At 38.3% G+C, this 18,190-nt stretch overlaps 1 protein-coding gene across 6 annotated transcripts in view; it reads left to right on the forward strand.

Moving 5' to 3' along the window:
* Window positions 1–18,190, forward strand: part of MPDZ (multiple PDZ domain crumbs cell polarity complex component) — a 93,349-nt gene that overhangs the window by 15,153 nt on the left and 60,006 nt on the right. For all 6 annotated transcript variants that reach the window (XM_065661285.1, XM_065661286.1, XM_065661290.1 and 3 more), the window contains exons 4-12: window positions 1,966–2,187; window positions 3,136–3,275; window positions 5,308–5,521; window positions 7,272–7,400; window positions 8,591–8,794; window positions 11,788–11,902; window positions 13,604–13,692; window positions 15,369–15,564; window positions 16,876–16,965. In XM_065661285.1, coding sequence (XP_065517357.1) covers window positions 1,966–2,187; window positions 3,136–3,275; window positions 5,308–5,521; window positions 7,272–7,400; window positions 8,591–8,794; window positions 11,788–11,902; window positions 13,604–13,692; window positions 15,369–15,564; window positions 16,876–16,965 — 1,399 coding nt within the window. The remainder of the gene's footprint in view (window positions 1–1,965; window positions 2,188–3,135; window positions 3,276–5,307; window positions 5,522–7,271; window positions 7,401–8,590; window positions 8,795–11,787; window positions 11,903–13,603; window positions 13,693–15,368; window positions 15,565–16,875; window positions 16,966–18,190) is intronic.

An 18,190-nucleotide genomic window follows, 5' to 3' on the forward strand; every position in this document is an offset into this window, starting at 1 on the left:
TTAAAGAAAGTACATGCATGCATATTTTAGGCATTATTATTTATTTAACACATAACCCAAGTGATTCCTCACAAATACAGGCAGCTGACTGTAATTACTGTGTGATAGAAATCACTCCATTCCAAACATTCCGGTTTTTCTCTTTCCATTTTTTGATGGCAGAGCAAGCTATGTGCTGTTGAGGACTTTTTTTCCCAATGCTGGTTTGTTGTTTTTTTTTCTTTAACTTAAGGATCTTCATAGGCACAGGTGGTGTTCAACAAATTATGTTTGTTCTATTGTGTTAGATGAGAAGGAATTGTGTGATGGAAAACAATACTGCCCTTGTAATGACTAGACTGTTGGGAGACTGATATAATAAACCTAATGGAAGTAGCATGCTCGAACAGTTGAGACTGGTGAAGTAGACATTTTAAAATGCAACTGCAGTTTTGAAAATTATTGTTGCTACTTGAAATTAAAAAACATAAGGCTTCAAGGAAGGGGGATCCCAGCCTTTTTTTATTGTGCTGCAGAATGCTAGAAAATTTGTACTGTAAAGCTATGAAAAGTATTTGAGGCTCTGGTCCTAAATTGTGGTTAGTGTGCCAGGCAGATACGAAACAGATTGATGTGGAGTAAAACAGTGGCTGTTGACAGTCAAGAGGAAAGTGAGACAACAGCCAAATGAGGGTTCTTGGTTCACCTGAGCTTTATACCACCACCACCACCAGCCAGACCTTAGACTTGTCAGCGAAGACATACTTGAAAATAGGTAATTTATTACTGCTGGGCAAAGCAGGAGAACTTCTGTGTTTTGTTTTCTGCTCTTTAAATGAGTGTATTTTCAGGGCTGACTGTGTAAAGGCACAGCTGTGGTTTTTAGATCAACCTGGTGATTTTAGACTTGTTCAGTAATTTTGTATTTGATTGTAGCTCATGTAGAGGGTCACACTGGCAGCCATACTGCGTAGTCATGTAGAAATTTGTTCCCTACATAGCTGGTGGGGTTTCTTTTTTTTTTTTTTTTTTTGTTTTGTGGTGGTTTAAGCCCAGCTGGCAACCCAAAAACATGCAGCCGCTCTCTCCCTCTCCCCACTTTTTCCTCTCCTTGCTCCCGGAGGGATGGGGAGGAGAATCTACAGAATGTAACTCCCGCGGGTTGAGATAAGAACAGCCCAGTAACTAAGGTACAACACAAACCTACTGCTGCTACCACCAATAATAATAATAATGAGGGAAATAACAAGGGGAGAGAATACAACTGCTCACCACCCGCTGACCGATACCCAGCCCGACCCGAGCAGTGATCTAGCCCTTCCAGGTAACTGCCCCCAGTTTATATACTGGGCATGATGTGCTGTGGTATGGAATACCTCTTTGGCTAGTTCAGGTCCAGTGTCCTGTCTCTGCTTCCTCCCGGCTTCCTCTCCTCCCTTGCAGAGCATGAGACTCAGAAAGTCCTTGGTCAGAGTAATCTTTACTTGGCAACAGCTAAAACCACTGGTGTTATCAACATTGTTCCCAGCCTGAAAGTCAAAACCACAGCACTGCACCAGCTACTAAGAAGGAGAAAAATGACTGCTAGTGCTGAATCTAGGACATTTTTTAATTTTGTTGTAAAAAAATTCATAAATTTGTTTTTCAAAGTACCAGGACTGTACAAAAAGCTTGTTCATACTTATTTACCTCTACCTTTGTCTTGGAGTACTGCAAGCTGCAATGCTGATATGATGAAAGAATTTTAGTCAGAGTATAGAAGGTAATTTTTTATTATTTTCATAAGTTTCTTTCATGTTTTGTGCTGATAATTCACAACTTTACATCAATTACAAATATTAATGATAATTTTTAAAATATCTCTTTAAAATTGCAGATTAGGATTTTGGATATTTTTTACAAGCAGTTGGCCTAGTATGATGCTTTTGGATAAAGAGGAGGTTTCTGCTCTGTCTGTAAATCTATGTTATCATTAATCTTTTACAGGCAAATATTACACTTTCTATACATTCCACTGGTGAATTACCGCAACTTCTCCACCATGGTGCGAACACGGGGTCCTTGCCACATAATGAGTCATATTTGTTGGCTCAGCAGAATGGCAGCCCAGCTAATGTGCTAGAAGCATCGGTGAGATCCATTACTCCCCAGTTTAATGGGAACTCCTCTAGTGATGACTTTGAGCAGCTGATCAGAAATATGTCTCAGGTAAGCATGTTGTCTGGTAACCATAAAATGCAGATCACTGGAAGATTAAAATATAGGTGTGTTTATTTAAAAGCAGTTGAGTTGTTAAGCAAACCAGAACTCACTTGCTACATTAAAAAACAGAGCGAAACAAAAAGCCCCCACTTTTAATTTGAGGAGCAATTGGTAAATGAGAAAACAGTTGGAAAAGTAGCCTTGACATTGTCACTGCTGAGTTACTGTCCTTAGCTGGACAGTGTGCCTCTCACGGATCAGCATGCCGTTATCTTTCCTTGCTCGTTGTAGGACTGCTGCTCTGCTCATGGGGGAGATGCTTTGTCAGAGCAAGCTCTTTGTATGCATAACTAATGAAAGCTAGTTCTGTGATTTGCTTGGAAATAAGGTGGAAAATTCCTTTTTGGCCTTGCTGTGTGTTGTTCTGTAATCTTACTACTTTCCTGTGGTAGGCAGAAAAGGCATTCAGGTTCCTTCAGTGGCTTTGAGAATGGCCAGGCATATATTCTGGCATTTTATGATTAGCCTGTAATAGAGCCAAATAATAGGGGAAGTCTTCTGCTGTTCACCCTAGAGAGCCTTTTTCACAGTCCTGCTTTTTCACTCTTTCTGGAATTCAGCCCTTTTTTCTAGTTCTGCTTGAGACTTGGCCTGTACTCTCTAGAATTTCATAGACATATATATCCTAGCTTAGTCACTACTAAGCCTAAACTTGGTATATTTAGCTGCTGTTTCATGATTTCCTCTTCTGGGCTGTAATAATCTTTATTTCTCAAATCTGTCATAATTGTTCCTTTCTGTATGATAGTGAGAAGTCTTAACTGAACTGACTGTGTTTCAATTATTAGCTAGTGTAGCCCTGTTCAAAACTAATTTCTGAGTTGTTTATCACATTAATCCATACTGCTTTTCAGTATTTTTAACATTGTACCTTTTTCTTCTTTTACGGAACAGGGTCGTCTTGTTGAGACCATTGAGCTTACTAAACCTTTAAGTGGTGGTCTGGGCTTCAGCGTTGTGGGACTCAAGAGTGAAAACAGGGGGGAACTGGGAATATTTGTGCAAGAAATCCAGGAGGGAAGTGTGGCACATAGGTAAGATTACTACTGGAATAGTATTTTACTATACAAAGTGTTAATATGACTCTGCAAATTCATTGTGTTATTGCTGTTGTTTTTGTGGTACAAGGGCATGTATCTCTCATGCTCTTAAGCTATACATCATAGCAGATTTAATATTATTACATACCTCTCCAGTTTATGTAACAGAACAGGGCAACATATTATCTGTTCAAAGTTTCTGGAAAATACAGATGTAGTTCCTCTGTGTTTTTTTTTTTGTATAGTATCTCCTTTCCAAGAGCGAAAATGGGGAATTTGCTGTTCAGTGTTACAGCTTGTAAAGCTGAAATACAAATTTTGCTGTCCTTTAATGTACTGAGAAACAGCTTGGTGTGAAAAGATCAGTTGTAACTGGCAGGATTGTTTGCTAGGTAGGGTCCCACTCAGCAGCTATGAAACGCAGCTTTTAAGCCAAGCAAGGATTGACCTAAAGTTGTTGGACTCTTAAAATTAGATATTCAGCTTATGTTACCAGAAAGTCAGCAATAATAATAGCTTGTAGCAAGTATACTTTAGATGTCAGTCCTGATTCCACAAGTAGTGTTTAGAGAAATGGATTTCTGCTGTAAGAACAGCCCAAAAGAGCAAAGTCAGTGGTCAATGGTGGCAGCAGCACTGGTTCACTGCAGAGTGTGTGTGGATTTGCTGATCAGGATCCTGACCAGAGCTGCTTTGTAGTGTACTCTGTATGTTCCGTGGGACAGCTGAGTAATCCCAGTGCTATTTCTCACTGTGCTGTAGGGAGAAATTTTCTACTTATTTGAACTCTTCCTTTTAAGAGAGGGCAGAACATGGCCTACAGAATTAATTCAGTCATGAAAAGCGGCATGCTTAATGTTATTACAATATTTTTTTAACCTGCCTAGATTCCATTTCTCTTATTCTGTGGAGCTGAGACCTATCTTTACTGAATCAAGCCCTGCCTGATTCACTGTCGAGAAGAGAAACATTCAACAACTGTTAACAGAGCTCATAAATCAGAAAGGCCTTGGCAGTAATAAGCCTTTGAGAGCACTCTGAAAAACAGTTGAAATTCAGAAGAGAAATATTATGGGTTGAAACTAAGCAGTGTTTTTCCTGAATACTGTTGGTACCTTGGCTTCTATGCTGTAGGTGCTCACAAAAACTGGCATAATAGAGATCCTTGTTTTTGTTGCTGCCCTTTGTTTTCAAACCATTGCCACTTTTTGATGTTGAAGGCAAGACTCCAGAGTTTTTGTTGGTTCATTCCAAAAGCAATAGAAGCAGTGGAGGAAGCAAAGGGTAACTCATCTGTGCAGGCTTCATACACTTCCTTTGAAGTAGGTCTGGGAAAGGGCTCAGTATGTAATTTTACAGTAGTGCTTCCTTTGTCAGAAAGTGAAGAGATTTATTTTTTTAATTTGTTCAGGACTTCCCTCCCCGTCCCCTCCATGTAAAAGGGACCTGTTTTTATAATTTTCTTTCTGTTACTCTCTCTGCTTCCCCCTCTTTTTTTTTCTCCCCCTCCTCTCCCTCCTTCCCTCCCTCACCCCCAACCCCCCCCTCCCCCCCTGGTTTTGTGCAAAACAAAATTTGTTTCCATAAAATCTTGGTGAAAGTGTGTTCCACTCCAAGGTTTGATGAATATTCAGAATGGGTACACCGAACAAAGTGGAGCACTTGGTCTGTTAAGCAAGAGACTCAAAGACAAGAATAAACATAAGTTCCCAGGCTATGCTTGGGAGCGACTGAGATCTAATATGCTTAGTCTCACATGGGGGTATAGGGAGAAGAAAGCTAGCTAGGGGGTAGTAGCCGGGGGAGAGTGGCAGTGGGATTAGCTTCAAAGGAAGCGATCACCAGGGTGCCGCATCAGCTCCTTTCAGCAAACCTGCAGGGAGAGATTAAAAAGTGGGGGGAATAGAGACCAGGTTATTAAAAATACTGGAAAATTGTCAAAATATTGTCATTCCTGTGGCAACACTACTTTGGTTTTTCTTGTTTGTTTTGTTGTACCCCTTTGCTGTTTACACATATGTGACAGAGATGGAAAGCTGAAGGAAGCAGATCAAATCCTTGCTATTAATGGACAAGCACTTGATCAGACAATTACACATCAACAAGCTATCAGCATTTTACAGAAAGCAAAAGATAATGTCCAGCTAGTTGTGGCCAGGGGCGCTTTCCCTCAGCTCGTCAGTCCTGTAGTTTCCAGGTCTCCCTCTGCTGCTAGCACAGTTTCCGCCCATTCCAACCCGGTGAGTATACCCCAAATGTCTGTGTATTCAGTTCTGGGCATGTATGTGCTTACTGCATCTAGCATTTTAGTTATTTTTTCCAACTTGTATATATGTTTCCTTCACAGTTCTTGAGGGTTGTACCTTTTCCTATGCAAAGAGTAGAAAATACTCAGGCTTGCTGGGAGGGAGAATCTTGATCTTGTATGTATTTCTTCTTCCCATCTGCCAAATTCTCTCTGTCCACCAATGAAAATGCAGCATGTTTATGTTACTTTATGAAGCTTTATTTTGAGGTAGCAGTAAACAGGATCTTTTTTTCTCTTTGCCCCTTGCTTAGGCAACCAAAAATATTTGAGACATTGTAATCTGATCTGCACCATGGGCCTGATGCATGCTTTTCTGTTTCTCTGTTGCCTGTTAGCAGTGGAGTCAAGTAAAACGGCAAGAGAGAGCCATCAAATAGCCATGAATAAGGACACACTTTAGGACTACCAGAAAACAGCTGTGCCACGTTTCCTTTTTGAAAACTTTTGCACATCTGTGTTTAGAGAACATAGCTCAGAAATATGATGATATTAACTCTATTTTCTCTTCCTGGTATCTTTCTCATGTAATGGCTTGTCCTGGGATGAAATGGCCTATCTTTGGTTTCTGTAGGTTTCCCGGTTCAGTCATCTGTGGCCCTTCTTTAAGGGAGTTAATAATAAGTATACAGAGCAATCAGTCTGGAAAAAGCAGCTATTTTACTGTTTAATTTAATCGTTAGCATAAGAACTTTAGTGAAGAAATTTCAGAATTCTTCTCTGTGGAGGAATAAAGCTGACCTAACTTCCTGTCAGCGCATAGGAGAGGCCTGTTCTCTTTCAATATGCCCGTGACATGCTTCTTTCTGTATGTGATTGCCTCCGTATTCCCTTGCTTGAAAAACATGCCTTTGAAACCTGCCAAAGCTCCTAATTATTCCAAAATAATGACTTATTTTCAAGATCCTATCTGTTGGAGCACCAGCTGTGGTTTTAAAATTCAGTTGAGTTTACTGTGTGGTGTGTTCTTCAGGAGCTTCCAATTGTCATTTCAGTACCACCCCCTGCAAGCAAACAAGCAGTTGTTCTTTTTTTCAGAGCAGTTCTACCCTTATGTCAGAACGTGAAGCCTGGCATCAGAGCTACTTCATGATGCCTGTTGACATCATGAAGTAAATCTTTGTTGCACAGGGGCAGTTCTACTAATGCTTGCCTTGCAATACCTGGTGCTGCTTCCAGCCTTACCCTCTGAACTGGTTTTATGTTTTCTCCTGTCCTTTGTTGTAATGGCTGATGAGAGCATGCCCTTGTCTGAAGATTTTATTTTCCAGTCCTGTGAGATTTCCTAGAAACAGTATTTTTCTCACTGATTGCAACAGAGCATGGAGATAGCAGCCCTAGGTTGCTAGCTTAAATTCATTCAGCAAGTTCTTGAAAGGCCTGACCCATGACATAGCTCTGGTTTGTTCCAGAGAAATTCCAGCTGTCACAGAATGAGTAATGTTTTGCTTAAATATTATGTAATCTTATACCTAATAGTAACTGTTAGAAAGGTCCCCCATTTTCACCTTCCTTCTATCTTCCTTTATTCAAAAACATATCCAAGAATTAAGAGAAGATACATTGCAAGTTTTAATGTATATGTTAACAGTTGGACTTAATGATCTTAAAGGTCTTTTCCAATTGAAACAAGTCTGTGATTCTATGAATTTAGTAATTTGCAAGCTCGTATTTATTACATTTAGGTTCACTGGCAGCATGTGGAGACCATTGAGTTGGTGAATGATGGCTCAGGTCTGGGATTTGGGATAGTGGGAGGAAAGTCAACTGGAGTCATTGTTAAAACCATACTCCCAGGAGGGGTGGCTGATCAGGTAAATTCAACCTACCCTTCTGTTTACTGTTCCATAAGGTGTGAAGTTACTCTTTTATAATCATGGTAAATAGTGGTAGCTTTTTTCCTCATCAGTGTAACAGAGAGAGCAAGCAATGAAATTTATCCTCAGTAAATGTGTGTTTAGCACAGAGGATATGTGCATTTTGAATGTAAAGATGGATTAGGCTCCAAATTACATTTTTCGACATTTGGTGCAGATGCATTTAGGCATGTACTGGTTGTAAGCCACGGGTGTGAGGAGACACCGCTTACTTGCTCTTCCCTGACACCTATGAGGAGCATCTGCTTCTCTTAGCTGGGCTTACTGAAGCTTGGAACAAGCATGTGGCATCATGCATCTGCTTCAGGACATGAGCTCTGCTTCTGCTTGGGGGGCTCATGAAAATTGAATTTGGTGATCATAGCTCATTTCAAGCATGTCCACTGCACAAGTATGTACGGCTACCATAATGATGGTTGAGGATTGAATAGGCACAGAGGCTGGTCAGTCTTTTAAACACAGAAGTGTTTAAACTGATTAACAGGGCCTGGAGATGCGTGTACAAGGTTTACTGCTGCGCTGTTTCCCTGAGAAGGTAGATGGGTTCTTTTAACAGATCTGTCACTATAATACTTTTAATATGGGCTAAATTCATGTGAAGTTTTTTTATTGATTAGGGTTAAATCAGTAGGAGACTAAACCAGTGTAAAGCAATATAAATAATTGCATCACAGGAAGGAAGAAATGTATTTTATTTTGAAATTATGGTTAATCCTGAAGGCCAGTTTTTAAATAGAAATGCAAAGCTGAATGTATGTTTGTACGTTGTCTTCTGGAAGTGTTTGGAAATGACACCTGAAGTTCTGTGATATAATGCAGTTGTTAAATAGGAGTAGGTAGTAACTACAACTATATGCATTTATTTTTTCTTTTTTCTTTGCTTGGGCGACTGCTAGGAGAAGGATGTCCTGTGTATTTGTAGGGAAATTCTAGTAAAATTAATATGTCATTAGGCAACCTACTTTTCTTTTCCATGTTACCAGAATATTGACCCACTATCCCCTAAAAGTCTCCTGGTTTGTAGCTCTTGAAAGTGACTAAAGCTATGTCTTTGTAGTTGAATGGTGTGTGGGAAAAATGGCAGGATATTAGTGATGAAAAAAAATAATCTATTATTCTTCCTTCAGCATGGGAGATTGTGCAGTGGAGACCACATCTTGAAAATTGGTGATACAGACCTAGCTGGAATGAGCAGTGAGCAGGTGGCACAAGTTCTGAGGCAGTGTGGAAATCGAGTGAAACTGGTAATTGCAAGAGGTCCTATTGAGGAGCCATCTCCACCAGCAGTCCCTCCATGTACACCAGTACCCAACTCCACGCCAGAGAAGCAGGTGAGCAGCGGTGAATATACTTAACTCATGGCAAACCTGTATGTCAAATTTCTTTTCTTTTAACTGCTATTGGAATGTCTTTCACAATTATGTTCTCAAAAGCCGGGATTTTCTTTACCACTAGTATTCTCAGCTGACAGTCTGGAAGTGTTTAAATGTCATGAATCCACAACGCAATGAACTATATGCTTGAAGCCTTTTGGGATCAAGGCTTAGGACTTCCATAAGTATTATCTGAATAATGTCTGGTTCTGGCTTGCTTGTGATTGTGCAGTACTACACTGGGAACAACTGAAGCTGTACGGTCTTTTATTCAGACAGCACAACCTTGATTTTTAGCATTTCTCTGCCTGCCTGTCCTTTTTCTCTCCAGGAACATTTCTTAATTCCGTATCATTGCAGCGATCCATCAGACAGTTCCTGCCTGTGCCAACCAGCACACAGGTGTTGCTTCTTTCCTCCATCACCTGCCATTGCTTATTTGCTTGACATCTACCAAAAAAAAAAGCCAGCCACCTGCTACTCTTATTCCCCTGCTGATGATTGTATTCTCTGTGCTATTACTCTCCTACAACTGTCAGCCTCTTGAAAAAATGCTGTAAATATTATCACGTCCTGTCAGCTCAAAACCTCTACAAAATAGGTCATTTCCATCTTAGCAGCAGAGCCTGGTTTTGTGGGAGCCAGGAACTACAGCTATATGTGTTTTGTCACATACAGTTATGACCCTATACCTGTAAATGTGAATATGCAAAATGAATAAGAGAAGAAAAAGGTGATTTTTTTTGAGCTTACAACTAGATAGAATTTGTGCCTTATAAAGAATTTTTTGTTTTACTTTTTTTTTTTTATGTTGTTTTATCTAGACATTTTCTTCTCAGTTACAATTTACATTTCAAATAGGTCACTTTGAAAGAAAAAAAGGCCTTAACATTTTTTGCATGATTACTATTATTTTTCTTCTGTCAATTGTAGTGGTATCTGTGGGAAACAAACAAATACTCAGTCCCTCTTCTATGGCTAAAAGGCAAAGAAAGTTAATCCTAACATGGAGTCCTCTGAGCATTTAAGAGGATAGACAGACTTCTGTGTCTCTCAGCATTCAGAGGCAGGAAAAGATGGCTGCATTTTAGATAAAGGGATCAATATTGAGTCTAAATATTATTAATCTGAAAAGCAGTAATCTCAGAAGCTGAATTTGGTACTTTCATCTGTGTAAATTTCTTCATTATTTGCCTTTCTGAGGTTGTATGATGCAGTGTTGAAGGCAGTATCTGCAGGTGTAAGATTTGTAAGATTTCTTCTGCCAAAGAAATAGTTCAGAGCTACCAAGTAGCAAAATTTGACCTTTTTGCCACCTTACTTTCCATTTCCATTTCCATTTCGTTAAATACTTTGCTCCTGGTACATCTCTTCTGGCTGGAGGCAGACTATTTTTAGTTTCTGCCTGCACAAAGTCTTGTTCTTGAAGGGAACAAGATGGTGCTGCAAGCCTCATTAAGGCGGGTCTGGAGTGAAGGCAATGTTAGAAATAACTTGGTTTGTTAATTTCTTCCTGGCAAAGGCTGGGTGGGTGAAGGCTTCATAATGCTCTTAAAGCTATTATGGAGAGCAGAATGGCTTTCCAAAAGGGGTGCTTGTCATCATTTCCTCTGTAGATGTCTTATCATGTAAAAATTAATGAGGATATGGAAATTGGAGCAGATTTTTAACAGTATTACCTGTGGCCAATATAATCCTCTGTTATCAAGCAGAGAGGCTGTTAAAGCAGTAGGAGTTTATTTTTCTTATGTTTGATTGCTGTTTTGGGTGGAGTTGTTCAGATAAAGAAGTGGATAAGCAGTACTACTGTTTTGGCAAACAGAGATCATAGCTCTCCTGAAGTCTTCTTTTTTTTTTTTTTTTTTTTTTTTGGCACATGTATACTCATCTAGTCAAGCTCGATTTAGTTAGTATATGGCTCACTGCTGTATTCTAGCTGCTATTTTGTCATACAGAAGAGCCGGAATAAAATAGTAGAGCAGGATCTAGATAGACTTGTACTATATTTATGAATTGCCATTTTAAATGTGTTGGAATTTTGATGTCCACATATATATACAGTGAAATTCAAGCGTTTTATATGTACTTGTATAATCACACGTATCAGCTATGGAAGTGGCTAGTTAACAGTTTCAGACAACTAAGAGATGAAAATTTCCTTAAAAAACTTTTTTAAAGCTGAAATTAAGTTTTAGAAATTTTGTTCTACCCCAGAAGCAATATTGTAGAAATGGGACTTTAGTATGTATTGTGCTTTCATTAACAATAAGTAAATGAATTCATTACCCCCAAAATTCTTTGTTATTGAAATTCAGAGTATTTTAGTAGATAGTAGAGGAGATTGTAATTATTTAACTAGCTGGAGGTATAATTGCTACTTTCTAAAACAGAATATTTAGGTCTTTCAAAATCAAACATAATTGCTTCACTAGTAATAGCTTTTATTATGTCTTAAACTTGGCATGTGTAGGAAAAGATAGCTGTAGTTATTGAACTGGAATTTTGACAAATAGTATACAAAACACAATATTGATTTTTTTTCTTGTTTTTAATAACACAGAAGTCTAAAGCTGGTTTTGAGGAGGTCCCAGAAGGACAGCAAGCTACATATTCTAGTGTTTAAACATGGTTCATGTAACTTACTGTAGAAAAGATTCATTGTTAAATTTGTACAAATTTCACCAGTCTTCTTAATCATCAAATAATGATTTTTGTAGGTTAGAGGGTAATATTCCAGGGTAGCAAGGTGGGAAGGGCATGACCTGCATTGCGTTACTGTGAGCAGTGTTACCTATGTTTAGTTTCTTTGCTGAACACCAAATAAGAGCAGAATCAAAGCTGATGCTTTCTTTTTTACATTTGTGTCTAATTTACATGTGAATGGCATCAAAGAATCTGGTGATCTCTAAAGAAGAAAAAAGCTTATTTTCTAATCACTCTTTTCTTATTAGGCAGATGCTTCTGTTGATAGCTGTGAAGATGGGGAGAAATTTAATGTTGAACTCACTAAAAACAACCAGGGATTAGGAATAACTATTGCTGGTTACATTGGAGACAAATCGTCAGGTAATGATAAATTCCTGCAGTTTACTATACAATCTGCTGCATACTGTGATATATGTGCATCAAAGACATAATTTTAGTTTTGATATATCACCTCTAAAAAAATCTTTGCCATCTAAAAGCTTTCTAAGGTTTCTAAAAAGAAAAGGTTTCTAAAGAATGAGGAATTATTTTCCTTTTGTGAGAAGGACATTCAGTTTAGAAGCAATCGATTTTATTATAATATCTCACCTCAGCATTTTTTAATCAGTTTTTATATTCATTCTTGGCTAAACCTTGTGTTTGTATGTTTTTGCAAAATAATTCTAAAATAGAGCCATTTGCATTCGAATTAGCTGAGCTTTTAAAATTACATTTTTATTTTTAAAAGGCTCTTGCAGGATAATGCATTAGTATTGCAAGTAGTTTTAGAAGGCATTGTTATTATTTTTTAAACAAGGTGTATAGTACTGCTGGCAGACCAAGAATTTCTCAGTGACTTGTGGGTATAGTAAATGCTTGTTGACCCCTGGGTTGCTCCAGCCAATAAATAAATTTATTTAAATAAATAAATGCAACAGTGTTTGTATACAGTTGTGTATTTTTACTTTGTAATTTCCACTACGTTTTCCAGAAAAATGATCCAGAACTCTGTTAGGCCCCCCTTATGGGGGATTTGGCAAATGTAATTCTGCTAGGAAGGCACAGCTGACAAATGTCTTATAAAATTTCTCATGAGATGGTCTGACTTATGCCCATGAATGTATTGTTCGAAAAAACATGTGGATAGATATATCCCATATTATAGGCAGTTTATAGGCATAATTATTTGCTTTGAGATGCAGGACCACATTTTAACAATCTGTCCATAGGACAGGATGGTCAGAGTTTGTGTAAGTCAACTCTTCAGCAGCATCCAGTTGAATCTTTAAAAGGCATGTTAAACATGTGGTAGATCTGATAGCATATTTTAATTGATTTAGTGATGGAGTATCACCAGTCTTTGATTTTAAATTATTATGCTGCATGTAATTGCATTAGAAAACATTCTTGCCTCTCATTCTTTCATGTCAATTAACTTTATGACTTCATAAAACCTAGGAAAATAAAGGCTTAAGAAAAAAACAGAAAAATTTGTCAATTTTGTGACTTAAATATGTTTGTAATCTTATTCTTCCTAAGCTGAATGTAGTTGTTAGAGAAAAACATATTTGACTCTCTTTTCTGCTGACTTTTATCATATTGAAGCAGTTAAATATTATTATTTTCTGCATTTGGTTATCCAATCATGCATTTTCTTGATCAGTTATTAAGTACATAAAAAATACAGAATTTACCTGGTTAATCAACTAAATTTTCTGTCCTGCAGTTTTAAATCTGACAGAGTTAGAGATATGTTTTATGTTTATGTTGGTTTCAAGATATAAATAAGAATATTTCTTCTTTTGGATAAAGAATTGGGAATTTGGCATTGTAAGATTTTGAACAAAATATGGTCCAATTCAAGCTGACTTTAATTAGGCTAATCCTTTTGGAAAATATTAATGTATATGTTTTACTTAAAGCAGATACTTTCTTGTTAATTCTTTCCTTATCTTAACTGGAGATTGTTTTTTCTTTCTTTTTCTCCCTTTGGCTTGTGAATTTAGTTGGAGATTGTTGCATTACTTAAATTGTCTCTTAACAAATTGATTAATTTAATTTTCTCTTGTTTCTTCATCCTAGAACCTTCTGGTATCTTTGTGAAAAGCATTACAAAAGGCAGTGCTGTTGAGCATGATGGCAGAATCCATGTGGGAGATCAAATTATTGTTGTAAGTAAACATAAAGAAATGAGATCACTTGTCTGCAAAACTTTACTTCTTTAAGTTGTGAAGGAAAGCTTATATAATACTTGTTTAAAAAGTTTAGGATTGCTGTTGAAATGGTGAGTCCTTTTGTTGACTGATCACATTGTGCTACCCATGTGAAACCCGTGTTTCTCAAAAAAAAAATCTATATTATATGTGTGTATCTTATCAGTAAGAGCTTTAAGACTGCTTAGTTTCAAAAGGCAAAGTTTCAAAGTTTAGTTCAAACTAAGCAATTGTTTTCAAAATTATTTTTTAAAGTATGTCATTAAAGTTTTAGAGAAATATTTTCAGAGAAAGAAGAAAATACTTTCATGAATAAAATGTTAGTTGTGTGGTGAAAATCAGTTAATGAATGCAGGAACCACATTTTCATGGCTGTCATAGATCTGTCCTTGGATTTATGCGAAGGCAGCACTAAGAACAACTTACAGTCTCTCTCCAAATACAAATGTACCTGCATTTTTGTATGTGAAAGTATATATGGCTTTTATAAGGATTTAAATGCGGAGTACAAATGGCTAAAATTGCATGTTCCAAATTTTGATTTCTTCTTCCTACTGCAGATGCAGAAGGAGAAAAAATATTTGAGTGACCTCAGGCAGCAGAATAATGAATACTTTTAAAATATGGTTTGCTTAAGTGTGGAGGAAAAATTAAATAACTTCATTTTTAATTATGTATTATTTAGAAGAGCACCAAAGTTGGAAGAAGTTCAGAGAAGGGCAACAAAATGGTTAGGGTCCAAAGGAAGTCATTCTTCATGCAGGAGGAATTAAAATAATGGAATATGTGTGTTTTATAGATATGCCGAAACAACTACAGGAGTCAAGAAATGTATTATAATTTTTTCAGAAATAAAGGTACTGGCGAGGATGAGACAGAGAAAGAATAGGATAACATGAAGTTTGCATGGAGAAGGAGAAAAAAAAGTGGTGTCTATTAGGGATAATGGGATGAAATCAAGCAATGCCAAAGTCTTGAGTTTCAGGAAAAAAAAAAAATAGAGGTAATGTGGTAGCTTCAAACAGAAAAGGCTAAAATTCTGTCTTCAAAGAATTAAAACGATGGATCAGAGATTACATCTGGTTGGCTGGGGCAGTGTTTCATTAGGAAAGTGGATTTTACAGTGTTCAGGCTTCACTGTGTCTGAGATTACTGTGAATGGCTGTGCTCTCTAGTTTTTTCTGCTACAGTAGATGGATGTGTCTTCCCTCACTCTCCCCTTCCCAGCTCTCCCAGCCATGGCTGTGTTGGTTTATTCACCCAGTATTTTTTCCTTGGAGTTGGGGATGGCTAAAGCAGTCAAGCAAGCAAGCTGCACAATGTGCTGTGCACAGCATGTGCTGCATTGTCTCCCATTTCCCAGTGCCTGCCTCCAACTGTGGTGAGCGCCCAGAGGACTTCTACCCACTTTGCTGTGGTGCTAGTTTTTACCTAGCTGTGGGGTAGTCCAGTGAAAGTGCTTACTGTATCCAGTGTTTTAAGTCTTCCAGGTTTTTGTTCTTGTCCCTCCACTCGCTTTGTGCACAGGCTAACAGATGCTGAGAGGTCACCATATTATTTTCCCCTGGATGTTGGTTTGTTGTGGTTTTTTTTCTGGGTTGTATTGCGGGCTGAAAAGCTGCTTAATCCTGCAGGTGGATGGAACAAATCTTCAGGGTTTTACTAACCAGCAAGCAGTTGACGTTTTGCGGCACACAGGACAAACAGTTCGGCTCACTTTGATCAGAAGAGGGCTTAAGCAGGAAAATCATATTCAGCCCCAGGAGGACTTCAGTGCTGCTGTTGAAAAGGACTTACTGTTCCAAACAATGGATAGTAGCACAGCCAAAGGTAATTAAAACTGGCTTTGCTTTAAAGTTGTCTTGAAACACTTTTCTTTTCAATTGCAAACTGGAAATAAAATGGGCCAGATGCATTCGGGGTTGCTATTACTGATGGCAGAGCTGTTGTACTTGAGGGGAGAATTTGGTCTACTATGGTTTCATTAATCTTTTAGACACAGTGGTATTATTTGCTACATTTTCAAAGTGAGCATTGAAATCTCTGCACTGCATTGCATTTCTGGCTGAATTGCTTCAAGACTTTGATCCTGCAAATCTTCAAATGGTGAGGAGGCAGTGGGTGGTTTATTTGTGCTCAAGGGTGAGAGCTGAATTCAAGAGCAAGCAAAGAGATACCTTCCATGATGAGCAAAAGCAAGTCTGAGTTCCTTTCACTGTTGTGTCAGTGTCACAAGCTCAAGGTATGAGAGGAGTGGCCTGCATATAGAGGTTATTAATAATCTGATAGGGCATTAACTATTTTATATGTACAAAGTTCAGGAGCAAATGACCAATATTAAATTTGCTGCTGCTGAGAGTAGCAAAGCCTAATTTTAAACTGTGCACATCTTGAAGTGTATATGTCAGATCTCTAAAGTCAGTGTTTGAACAGAATATCTGCACAGAGGCTGGATGCACAGATGTTTTTCAGCTACGTGTGTTACATATAGGTTAATGTCATCAGAAATGTATGATAATTTGTAGAGTGAGGCATAATCCCCATTTTGCACAGGATTTTAAAAGACCCAGTAGTATGTTATGTGTATGGCATACTCTCATTCCCACCTTTAGCAAAAATTGCAGAGGATATGCTCAGAAAGTGCTGCTTCTCCAGCCTAGAGGTAGTCAAAACAACTGACAGCCAGCAGTGTACCTAACAGAACACACTGCGGTGGGAGAGGCTTTCTACAAGTGAAAAGTCTGTCATCTATACAGATATCCAAGTTTGTAGGATTTTCATTTTTCAGTGTCAGCTTGCATAAAGGAAAGAAGAGGAAGGGGAAAAGAAAAAAGTACTGGAGTGCTAAAGAGTGTTATCTGTTTTCTTGTACTTACAACCATAGAGATGAAGCTACTGATAGTTGCACTTTTTTTTCTTGATTCATTGAAAAATCCACTGGAGAAGGCAAAGCATTAACAAAAGACAAAATGTCTTTAAAATGTGGCATTTTTTTTCTTGGCCCCTCGTGCCAGATTCCATTTGCCAAATATGGGTACTCTGAAATACAGTGCGAGGGTCAGCGTCCTGAGACATGCCTGTGAGCTTAGTCAATATTACAACACATAAAATAAGTGAAAAGGCTTTTTCCTTTTTTTCCAGATAACAGTGAAACAGAACAGGGATCCCCATCCCTGCCACGCAGTTCCAGGGCAGTAAATACTGGAGAGGACGTGAAACAACAGGAAACAGGTTCTCAGTATTTTAAGATTTTTTCTGTGAAGATGCATGTGGGTGTGTTTACACAAAGATCAGGTGTTTGTGTGCCTTTCCATCTTCTTTGTGCTGCGTAGCTTGACGTACAGCTAGAAAGTGAAAGAAATCATACATGCATGCATGTACATGAGTGCTGTAAGATCACTGACTACTGTACGTGCCAGAAATGTCACAAGAAGTAGTCTGCTTTTGCTGCATGCTCAGGTCCCTTTATAGTCTAGTTTTGAACTTTATTCTTTTTAGTCTAGCTGTGTATTAACCTTTTTTCCTCTTCATTCCCCAACATGCCTTATCTTTCAAACTGCCTGTAGCTGCCCATCTGCAGCTCCAGGACTCATGCCTTTTCTGGTAAATCTTCCTTTTCACAAAATCCTGAGTTTATATGTATTTAGAATCATACAATGGTTGGAGTTGTAAGGGACCTTAAAAATCATATACTTCCAACTCCCCTGCCATGGGCCAGGTCATCTTCCAGGAGACTAGGTTGCTGAAAGCCCAGTCCAGCCTGAACTTGAACACTGCCAGGGATGGAACATCCACATCTTCTCTGGGCAACCTGTGCCAGTGCCTCACCAGTCTCATAGCGAAGAATTTATTTCTAACGTCTAATCTAGATGTATTCTTTTTCTGTTTAAAGCCATTCCCCCTTGTCCTGTCACTACATACCCTTGTAAAAACTCCCTCTCTAGAGGAGAGGCCTGTCAGCCCCTTCAGGTACTGGAAGGTTGCTCTAAGGTCTCACCTGAGCCTTCTCTTCTCCAGGATCAACAAGCCCAACTCCCTCAGCCTATCATATATAGTATCCTGTACTGCTGTGTTTGCTGTATGTTGTATCTATATACTGCGTCTTACTGTTTCCTGTCTTAGAATCTAAACACTGTGAATGAGGGGAAAATAAGCAGGAAGAAAGTATTTCTCATTTTTTTTTCAGCCTGCAGATAAACTTTCAATCAAGTTAAGAGTTGCCGCAGTTTGCTGTGTAGTCTGTCCCTGTATTTTTCACAGCATCATTACTTTTCTCCCCTTGTTGCCTTCCAATTTTATTGCTGCTCTTTAGCAATTAGAATTATTTCTCATAGTTTATGTGCAAGTATGTGAATCTTAACAAAAAAAAAAAAAATCTGGGACTTGAATTCTGTCACTGCCCTCTAGGGCCTACAGTTTCAAAAAAATCTTTTACAGCTGTGCTCATAGTTTTGAA

This window comes from Lathamus discolor, chromosome Z (genome assembly GCF_037157495.1).
Source record: "Lathamus discolor isolate bLatDis1 chromosome Z, bLatDis1.hap1, whole genome shotgun sequence".
Taxonomy (NCBI): Eukaryota; Metazoa; Chordata; class Aves; order Psittaciformes; family Psittacidae; genus Lathamus; species Lathamus discolor.